At 45.4% G+C, this 11064-nt stretch overlaps 1 protein-coding gene across 8 annotated transcripts in view; it reads left to right on the top strand.

The window, feature by feature from the left end:
* Nucleotides 1-2622: 2622 nt before the first annotated feature.
* PAN3 (poly(A) specific ribonuclease subunit PAN3) overlaps nt 2623-11064 on the top strand; it is an 84401-nt gene continuing 75959 nt past the window's right edge. For 5 of the 8 annotated variants that reach the window (XM_064504977.1, XM_064504972.1, XM_064504975.1 and 2 more), the window contains exons 1-2: nt 2623-3298; nt 8997-9137. In XM_064504977.1, coding sequence (XP_064361047.1) covers nt 2902-3298; nt 8997-9137 — 538 coding nt within the window. In that variant the 5' untranslated portion in view covers nt 2623-2901. The remainder of the gene's footprint in view (nt 3299-8996; nt 9138-11064) is intronic. The other 3 variants (XM_064504976.1, XM_064504973.1, XM_064504978.1) reach the window with 2 other exon arrangements.

The following is an 11064-nucleotide window of genomic DNA, read 5'->3' as shown; positions in this document are numbered from 1 at the left end:
GATACGACGTTCAGAGGTTCAGGTTTGGCATTACACTGAATTCTTTGAGGGAGAACCCAAACACCCTTGGCACCATACCATATCTCATTGCTCATCTGTACTCACTGCCTGGCAGGATCATCTGTGCTACTGTCCAGACCACTATCTCAGCTCTGCCCACGTCCTGCCTGAACGTTTCCAACCTGAACTACAACATGCAGACAAAAAATGTGGGTTGTGTATGCACAAGCCCATTTGTGTCCTTGTTCGTAACCTCACTGTATATACTTAATATTAGATGTGTGCACGGACCAGCAAAAGAGCTGTGGGAAAAGCAGATTCCCAGGGTTGAAAACACAGGTTAGAATACACTTTAGTGATGGGAGTGGCTATGCAATTGGAAGTCTTTGCTTCGAAGAATTTATTTCATGTTCAACCAGTTTACCCAGAAAAGGTATTTCCCTAGGTGTATCATGAAATCTTTTGTAAGATAACTTGATACCATTAAATCCACAGTGCTACTTAAAGCTTTGGATAAAAGATCATGGAGCTTGGGAAAGCTCTGGGTGAAAGCTAAGATTTTTCTTCTCTTGATATTAACATCTTCCTGCTGCCTCTTCCAACCTCCCCACACGCACATATACTTTGTGCACTCAGTTTGGTCTTCTGTTAGGAAGAGACTGTTTCCAGCAGGACCTCACCCTACGATAACAGACCTCAGCAGAAGGCAGTAGTGGGTTCCTCTCTCTTCCCACAGCCCTAGCCTTGCCCAAGCACAGGATCTTCCACCTCCCATTCCTCTCCATGAACCCAAACACTCCCCTCTGCCGGCCTGAGAGCCCTGCCCCGCTCCAGCGTGCTCCTGGGGCATGGATGAGCAGGATAAAAGGAGAGAAAACACTTCACTTCCAGGCCCTCTCTTTTCCCACTGCAGCAGCTGACAGAAGCGTCACCTCAGCCCCAGAGATGCTGGAGCAGAGGCAGAGCACAGCACCGGCACCATCTTATTGTTGCAATACTTCACAGTGCAAAGTCCCTGGTTTTGCTCCTCCAAGGCATAATTCTAATGACAGTGGTCTGAGTGATATGTGATTAGGTAGCGCTGTGAGCACCTTGACTAAAGCAGCTGCAGCCACCTCTGATTGGTGTACAAAAGCAAACTGATTCTGGTTATCTAAGGCAGCACAAGTTCTGACTGAAACATTTTTCCCATTTATGAGGGCTGTGTTCCCAGTGGCATCTGCAGTTTTATACCTGTGCTCCTAATGAGAGACTTTAATGGAGAAACTTCTACTCTATTGGCCGCTTTTCTAAACTTGTAGGAGAAAAGATCTGTGAGCTCTTTGCCATACAGAGTTGAAATGAAGCAAGAAGTCAAAAATTGTTGGAGAATGGCAGAGATGATACCCTTCATCTTGTCTTCTTGGGATACCAGGATAGAATTGGGAGTCCCGATGCTTGTAGCTTTGTTCTTCTCTAGTTTTCCATCCAATCTCTGTTGCAGAGCAGCTATTTTTTTTCTCTCTCAGCTGGTTGGTAAGCTTGGAGAAGTCATGCTTCTGAGTGCGAAAACGGTGGTCTAGAGATTTCAGCTTAAGACACCATTACTTCTCGAGGTCTTTAAAGACATTAGCTGATGAAGGAAGATTTTGATTTGTTTCAGTGTGACACTTAAAAGCCCACTCACTGTTTTTTAAAATTTCCTTTCACACAAACTGTCAAAGCATCTTGGAGGCAGCCCCCAATTTTCTTCTTTTTGCTAAGATGGAAGACTAAGATAGGCAAAAAAAGCAATGTTAATTCTACAATAAATGTTTTTCTTACTAAAATAATGCCAAGCACGATTCAAAACCGGAGGACTGTTCCACTACATGCATCGATTCAGTGACTGCGCCACAAGCTGTGCCAACAATTTGACTGAGGAAAATTCTGAAAAATCTTGAGTGACAACATAAATGAGTCACTGAAAATTCACATAACAAAATTCTCTGTGCTCAGGGAAAAACACTTCAAACATCCCCTTAGCGTGGCGAGCCTGGCAGTTCTCACCCATCTAGGGGAGAATCCCTTAGCTGGCACTCCTGTCAAGCCAGCAGCTGGAGAAAAGCATTTTACTCTGTGCATAAAAAATCTGTGTTGTGTTTTTCAGCAAGAAACGCAGACATTAGGTTTTGGTAATTTTATTTCAGATCCTGCTGGGAATAAACAAACAACCCGATCTCCACCCTCAGGAATGCGAGGAGGAAAACGAAGATATCATGCCACAGTCGCACCCGTGGCTCCAGGGAGCCGGGAAGCGGGAGTCGGGCGCGCCCCGGGGGCAGGACCTGCCTCGTCCTCGGGCAGGTGACACCGGAGCCGGGCAGCGACGGCGGAGCGGCGCCGGCTCCCGCCTCGCGGCCGCGAGGTCTGCACGCCGTCACGTACACCTCCCCTCGCGCCTTCGGAGATCGCACTGAAGCCCGGAGAGGCCGCCTTGGAGGGGGCTCAATGAAGGGCTGCCGGCTAACGCGGGGCGCCCCGGCCGCCCCCCGACGGCGTGGCTCGGACCGAGGGGGGTCGCGGCAGCACCGCGGGGCGCACGAGCCGCTCCCCCCCCCCGCCCAGGCCGCTGCGCGACGGCTTCACCCCGGCGCCTCCCGGCGCTACCCACAATGCCCTGCGCGCGCGCAGGCGCGCCCGGGCGGCCGCTCAGGAAGAGGAAAATGGAATAAACAACCCCGCGAGCCGGGATCACTGAGGAGCTGCTGCCGCCCCCGCCGCGGGCCGCGCGGCCCCTTTAAGAGCGGCACGGGCGCCCCCCCCGCCCCCCCGCCGCAGCCGCAGCCCGGGGGGACGGCGGCGCCCGCGCCCCCCTCCCCCCGCCCGGTGCCTCCCGCCCTCCTTCCCCATGGTGCCGACCCCGGCGGCGGGGCGGCTGCCATGAACAGCAGCGGCCTGCCCTGCTCGTCGCCGGTGGCGGGGCCGCCGGCGGCGGGGGTCGGGGTGGCGGGGCCGCCGGCCGGCGGCGGGGCGGGGGCCGGCGGCGGCGCCGTGAAGCTGAAGTTCTGCCGCTACTACGCCAAGGACAAGACCTGCTTCTACGGCGAGGAGTGCCAGTTCCTGCATGAGGAGCCCGGCGCCGCCCCCGCCGGCCCGCCGCCCGCCGCCCCCCTCGGCGGGCTCCCGCTCGGCATCCCCCCGGCCGCCGCCGCCGCCGGGCCTGGCTACCCGCCGCACGGGGCCAGCGCGGGCCCGGCGGCGGCGGCGGGGGGGCCGAAGAAAGCCGAGCTGGGGGCGGGCGGCGGCGGCGGGGGGCTGGATGGCCCGCGGCTGGCGAGTGAGTGCCCGGGGGCGGCGCGGGGGCGGGTGGGGGGGCGGCGCGGCGCGGCGCGGCGGTCCCGCCGGGGAAGCGGCTCCCGAACACGCTGTGGTGCTACCGGAAACAAATAACTGCCATGGTGGCTGCCGGGCCCCCGCCGCGGTGCGGGGCTGCCCCTTCCCCCGGCGCCGCCGCCTCGGGGGGCGGTTGGGGCAGACGGGAGGGAGCCGGGCTGCCGGTGGGGGCGGCGGGGCAGCTCCGTACCCGGCCTGCGGGGCCGCCGCAGCCACCCGCGGCCCGGGGTGGTGCTTGGAGAGGGCGGCGGGCGGCTGTGCCCGTGGGAGCTCCCCGGGCGTGCTCGTCCAGCAGCCCAAGCTGAGTTTCAGCTGTTGGGAGCGTCAAATGCTCCCGTTGAAAGACCTCGACTATTATCCTCTACCGCGAGAAGAAACCGCTCCGTAAAATGTTTCAGAATTTCCTCAGTCTTGGTGCGCTGCCCCTTCCTCAGCGGTGAGAGCCAGGGCGCCTGTATGCCGCGCAGAGCTGGTGCTGCTGGTCAGTGGCGCATCCTCCGACCGTGTGGGCTGACAGGCACTTGATGCTTGCGGCAAGCTGGCTTTGAGGAAAAACTTGTAGTCGAAGCAGCACTTGACACAGCCAAATCCGGCTGGCTGTGGAAGCCTGTGTAAAAATGTCATGCCCCTTTAAGTGAGGATGTTAAGCTTGGTTGTGTTATTGATTTCTGTCATAAACCTAGTGTTTGTCTACGTTAAATGACTCTTAACTACTAAAGAGTCACAGCCATACTTTTTCGGAAATTAAGATGCAACCGTGCTGAACATCCTGTGTATAGTTTTTATTGCTCGATACAGGAATTGGTAACTGCTTTTTGCAAGGTTTCAGGGTTGCCTGTGTTTAGTGTGGTGAGCTTTTGCCGTTGAGCAATGTTATCTGTGTAGTTCGTAGCTTGTCAGTGTCTTAGTATAAGACACTGCTGTTGTGTTTACCCTTCCAGGAAGAACCTGTAGTATGAAATTGCTTAATGCTTTCTGTTATAGGATACTAAGATGAGAGATACTATTTTCAAGTTTTTGATCATTTTGTCAGACTTTAGTTGTACACGCTGAATTGTTTCTTGCCTTTCATCTTTTTACAGGTAAAAATATCTTGGAAAGATTCAGCAGTGATCATTCAGTCTTTATTTGCTCTTCTTTTGAACAGAGTTAAGCATAAAATGCATATCTCTCCAGTCCCCCCTGCCCCCCCCAAGCAGAAAGAAATAAGTAGAATCTGTTAACCTAATGCATTGAGACTTGGGGAGAATGTGTGTAGTTTGGCTTGGGGATAGAAGCTTCTATATGGAGACTGGTTTTTACTTGAGCCCGTAAAAAGAATTCTAAAACTTGCTTGAGTTCCAAATCTAAGAAGAAAACCAGAATTTGTGCATGCTCACAAAGCTGATATTGCTGAACAGTTAAATTATTTGAAAAACTTTTATCTATTGAATATGCACCAGCCCATCAGAGGTTCAAAACTAAACAGAGCTCTCTCTGCAGTTGCTCACGTTGAGAGGGATGAGGTCACCAAGAATGGACAAACTCACGCCAGTGCAGTGTTTTCAGTGATTCTCTGCTGGAAAAGCCACCTCATTTGAAGTTACTGGAAGCAAAAGTTTGTACTGGTAGGGGAAGATCTTCTAGGAGGGAGACTAGCTTGGAAAGAAGTGTAAGGAAAGGAAGGAGAGAGAGAAGTTAAGATGAAGTGCCTGGGAGTTGGCTCAGCCTCACTTTTAAGTTTCTTTCCTTCAGTAAAAAATTGTGAAATAAATGAGCAGAATATTTGTACAAAGTCTAGAGTTTGTCTGTTTAGGTACTGACAAGTTAATGTCTAAAATTCTTACCAAGTTAATCTCTAAAATTCTTACCCAGATGATGACACACAGTGGATAGGCTGAAAGTTTTGTTTTTACGGATGTGGGAAATAATACACAAAGTTGAAAGAATAAAGTTCTGAGGTAGAGAATACAAAACTAGGGAGTGCTAAAAGGTAGACTGTCTGTACAGTCTTATTGACACTTTTTCCTCATTTGTAAGTATTATGGTAATCTTCAGTTACATGGTTACGTATTCCTTCTTCTCTCCCTCCTTCTTCAGTGGACCCCAGCCTCATTCGGTGCATGGAGTAGATAATGCTCATTGAGTAATTAACTGTGTAGTCCTGTTTATTATTAAAAGTGGGTCAGTGCCTCATTCTAACATGCATGCTACTCTAATCCTGCTTTGACTACAGGATTATTAATTTACTTATAGGTTTTTCTGTGGTAATCACAAAGGCCCCCCAAATAGTAACTTATTTTCACAGTATAGGTGATAGGAATATGGAGTGATAAGGAAAGGTGGACAGTGAAAAACTGGTTACAGTCTTTACCAATGCAAGAAGTATTCCAATACAACGGTATCAAGTGAGGTGAGCGGATGGCATATTCAGGACTAACCAGGAGAGAACTTTCTTCACACAATGCACAGTTAAGCTATTGATTCTGTGCCATAGGATGTTTTAAGTACTAATGTCTGATGTGGGTTCCAAAAGTGAACAGAGTCTTTGAAGAAAACTCAACTTGAGGTTATTAATTGCAAAAAATTGTCTCTCAATCAAACTAATCTACAGCTAAATATGAGTGAGAGCCGTCTGGGAAATACTGCTATATGCTTGCCTCATGCTTATGCTTTTGCCTACACATCCACTGTCGTTTAGTGTCAGAGATGAGATAGTGGATTAAATGTGTCTTTGGTCTGACCAGTTGGCCTCTACTGTCTGCTTGGGAAGCGAGACTGATTATACCTATGAACTCTGTCAACTTTCAGAAGTTAGGGCTGCTGTCCCCCCGGCCCCAAAGTCCTTGATATTTGGAGCACATATGTGCAAAGCACCATTCCTGCTTCTTCACTTGGAGCTGTGAGTGCTTAGCTTTCTGCATGTTTCACATCCCACATTTAAGGTGTTCAGCTGACCATCTACAACAAGAAACATAGTTGTTTATCTGTCTGAAGTTTGATTAAAAAAAAAAATCCTTTTGACATAGAACCTCAGTGGCAAAAGTAAAGAAAAATCTGTTTTTTCCTAGGCTTTTTACCTGCCAGAATCTGCACAAGGCTTTTCTAAATGACACGTCCTAGATGCCAGTTTAGGTGTCAGGCTGAGCAGTAGTGGCAGCAGTGTGTAATCTGAGAAGACTTTAGAAGGAGCACAGACGAGGAAATTATTTTTGCTTGGCCTTCATGGGAAAAGATTTCATTGATTCTTAGGGTTGTAAAGAATAGCCCAGGTGAGGATGGGATGGGAGGGGCGTAATCGCATGAAAAAGTCCCCTTCTTTTATCTGCTGTCTGTTTCTTATGACACCTTTCAGTTTCTGTAATGAGCAAATTACACAGACAGTGGCCTGCCTTACTGCATGGTGTGACTTATGCCTAGAGCACTGTCCATCCTTGGCGCTGAATGAGGGAGGGTGTTTAAGGAAAAGTGTTGTTATGTTATTAAAATGTATCATATCTCTACATAAGCTGGCCAAATTAAAGTTGCACAGGCAACTGCAGGTTGTATTTATTAACTTCTGAATAACTTAACGAATGTAATATTCCTCTACATGTAGCCTTTGTAAAAAGCTATGTTATATATTAATAGATACTAGCTGAGGTATTGCTACAAATGCTTGCTAATTTCCAGCATGCTTTTTGCTGTAAAATACATGATACATAGTGGTTACCCTGAATACGCTTTCATCTTGTGTTTGAATTCTGTAAACACAGCCAAAATATAGGCTTAGTGAGCTAGGAGCTACAGGTGCTTTGTGAGCTGAGTGGCAGCAGCAGTGCTTGCATGCTGCTGTCCATCGCGCCGCGATGTGCGTGTTGGAGGAGCTGACCACGAGAGCAGTGCTGCTGCTGCTGCCACGCTGCTTCAGCATGCTCTGATTCCTATGCTAAAGGCTTGTTTGCCCTGTCCTTGTTAGACCTTTTAGTTTTGTTCTCTACCAGAAAGGCTTTCTCAAGTTTTTCGTAGGAAATCTGTAGTTAAAATAGGCTTTTGTTTCACCAGTATGCCCGTGACACTTCTGTTAGCAGTGTTGCTGTTTCTCCACAGCTTTATTGCCTGTCTGTGAGAAGGTTGAAAGGGGCATGAAGGCTTGGGTTGCATTGGGTTAGCCTAATAAAAGCAGTATTGCTCTTTCCACGACCCACAAGCTGGACGTTAGAAGGCCAGTCAGAGTGGCCAAGGTTATTGGCTGCCATTGTAGTAACTGTGTACAATCACTTGGTGGTTAGCTTAGAGGGAATTACAGCTTAGGTTTTGTGACATCCATAAATAGGCCAGTGGTGGGGTAGAAAGACCCTATACATTCAAATATTTCTTTGATTTTTTTTTCTTTTTAAGGTGTTTAAGTCTGTACCAGCCCATTTGTTTTTAAACAAAATAAAATAGTGCGTATATGAGACATGCAAGATAGGCTATTCAGCAAAATAGATACTAAAGGCAGTCTCTTGGATTACAGTTCTTAATGCAATGAAACAATGGCTAGGATTATTCTAAATATGGATATTTTTAATCTTTGATAGTGTTTCATTGTTTACAACTTGAAGTATTTAAACACAGACAGTTATTTCAAACTTTAAATATATTTTGTGGTATGTCACACAGCAGTCATTTTCCCCCTGGGTTTGTTTCTTCTGTGCAGAAGTACAGAAAACAGGTCTTCTGGTTAGCGTATAGGATTGAGAATTCTTTTTTCCAGACCTGTTTGTAGTTTTTGCAGGTGCTACTATATTAGTTGTCTTATACCTGTTTTTTTTTTTTTTTTTTTTTTTTAATTAGAGAGATGATTCCCCTTTTAATTTTCTGGACACCTTTTCTGGGAGGTGCTAGGTAATGTGACTTTTACCTTTTTTGGCTCTGAATATTTTTAAGAAATTGAGACAATTCAGAGAATTGAAAGGACATTTGGAGACAATTGAGAATTGAAGGTTAAGAACAATAACGAATCAATGGGAACTAAGAATAACAATAATGAGTATGGCAGAATAACAATAATGAGTATGGCAGCAAATGAAAATCATCAAAGTCACTTAATCATGTTTTATCTCATGTCAACTCTAGAAATTATTAAATGGTAGATGTGGATTTTCTTTTTTCTTTTGTGTTTCATGCAGAACTTGAGTAGGGAGAAAAAGGTAAAATTAGTTTTAAAAAGAGGAGGAAGGAAAAACCTACAAAACTGCAAAGTTGTGTGATTTTTGAAGGGCAGTTGTTGCATCTGAAACTTTTACCAGAGATAAAATATACTGTTAATTGGGTTTGAAATTGATTTTTATCAGTTTATATACTTCTTTTAATTGTGTGGAAAAATCATTCAAAATCTAAATATTCCACAGGAATTATGGATACCTCGGGAGTACTGGTAATTATTTGTTTCTGGTAGTGCCCACCATGTATTGGGTTTTGAAAAAATTAAGAAGGCACTCTTGCTGTTGTAATTGTTTTTTTTCAGTTTCAAAGACAAAGATTAAAAGGGGGGGGTAGTTGCAGACATTGTGTAAGTAAACTTGAAGGTAATATATGCTATATCTTAATGTGATTTTTTGATACTGTTTTTATTAAAGATGCAGAGTATCCCCATTTAGTTTTTATCTAGCAGTTATTAGATAACTGATTTTTTGTAGGTATCACTGTAGGAATGGGCCTTCAGGAAGGATTTGAATGCACAGAAAATAGTGACCTTGGGGACCAGCTCAGAAAGAGTTCCATGTGTAAGGAACCACCTAGAAGCAAATTTAGACTGCTGCGGGAAAAATGGACAAATGGTAAGTGAGGGTGGGGTGATAAAGTAAGGAGAAGCAGTTCTGATGGACCTCAAAAGCAGACAAGCTTTGGTCTTGAGGGAACTGAGGAAAAGGGGGTCAGTGGAGGGATTTAGATAGTAAGGTGATGTGGCTGGTGTTTTCCTTATCTGTTGTTTATGTAGCAAAATTGTTAAACAGGACACCACCAGAAGAATGCTCTCTTAAACAGCTGTGTATCGAAGATGAGCCAGAGTAGATCACTGTGTTTGTGTGACCAGTCTTTCAGAAGTTAACAAATTCTGATTATGTGATTATTCCGTGTGATTGATCATGAAAGATATTTTGTGCTTAATGCTTATTTGTATTTTTTTTATCTGCTTCCTTACAGCATTTTACTCCTGATATTTTTTTTCCTTTGAGAACTGAGATTTAGAAACAAGTACATACATACAAAAGTGAGAGTAGACATGCATGGTACAAGCTGTAGTCAGGTTGGCTGCGAGTACTAAATTCCTGTAGTCTGTGGATAGGCTCCCTCATTGAAAGGCTGCGGTAGTTCTAATGTTGATGAAACTGGCAGGAAGATCTTTCTTCTCTGCCTCCCCCCTGCTCCCAGGGAAAGATTCCTAACATCCTGCTCATGTTCTATGCACCTTTCATACAACTGTGTCTTATATAAAAGTTGAATTTTAGGTACAGGAAGAAGGTTAATAAAAACAAAAGCTTAAACATGAATGTTTTCATTGGATGAAAAATGTGATGCAATATATTGAACAATTTGATGCCATATATCTAGGAATTGTGAAGACTTTTGCAAATGGCCTATTCTGAAAGTTTTAACACTAAGTAGATTGCTTTAGCTTGGATTACTGTTTCTGATAACCAAGTACTTCTGATGATGCTTTTTAAAAAGTATCGTATTTAATTTGTATTATCGCAGTGCTTTTGGACTCGGTCCATGACTAGGAGTCCTGCTGCTCTAGATGCTGCATGAAGAGATTTTTACAAAGCAGAAAGATGGTTGCTATCTTAGCAAATTTGTATCAAAGGGAAAAGTTGCCTGTGGTCTAGGGAGTTCTCAGTCTGTATCAGATGCTTTTATGATATGTGTTAGAGGGCTGAAAAAATAGCTGCCCAGTCATTTACTATTGCAGTGAAGATTGCTGTTTTCCTTTGTTTGACCATGAGTATCTCACCACTTAGTGGGAGTGTTTGTAAATAAGGCAGCCTTTCCCAAACTATTTTGCTTCCTGTCTGCCTTTCTGCCAACTTGGTTCATTTGTGCTGTCTGCCCTCCAACTGCACTTTCATTCACAGCATTGTAACCCAGCAGTGTACTTCTACTTTTGCTCCTTATGCCTGGGGGATTGGTTCACAGTTTCTTTGTCTGTTGTCTCTATTTCAGTGATTCCTAGTCTGGTTTTGAAAAAATGTTGCAATAAATGAGAGAGGCATAAAATAACTCCGGAGAATCCACTTTTCTCTAGCAAGTTGTAACAGTAGTAGTGGCAGTGTAAAGAAAGCAGCATTCTGAGATGCACACTCTAGTAAGTATAGCGCTTGTGAACTATTACAGTGTACGAGTGAGGCTATTAACTCAAGCATGTGACTTTCCTGATACAAACATGTCAGTACAAAACGAAATAGGATAAGCATAAGTGCCTCTGACACCACAGTGCTTCTATGATACTAAAACCAGTTTTAAGGCTTAAATGACTTGCTGTAGATAGCCTTTGTCTAAAAGTTTTATTGTTCTTGTCTCAATATTAGGATAGCTATCTCTGTGTAAAATTCCAGTGGAGATAAGGCACTGCTGTTTTTACTACTTTATATCTAGTTGAGATAACACCTTCTCCTATGTATGCACATGTGAGGCCAAGCATATGATTCAGTTTACCAAGCTATGTTGAGGTGAAAAATGCCTGTATTGTGGCTGCACTGGAAGGTT

Source organism: Dromaius novaehollandiae, chromosome 1, assembly GCF_036370855.1.
Source record: "Dromaius novaehollandiae isolate bDroNov1 chromosome 1, bDroNov1.hap1, whole genome shotgun sequence".
NCBI lineage: Eukaryota > Metazoa > Chordata > Aves > Casuariiformes > Dromaiidae > Dromaius > Dromaius novaehollandiae.
Note: the sequence above shows the minus strand (reverse complement) of the source record. Positions and strands in the feature narration are given on the sequence as shown.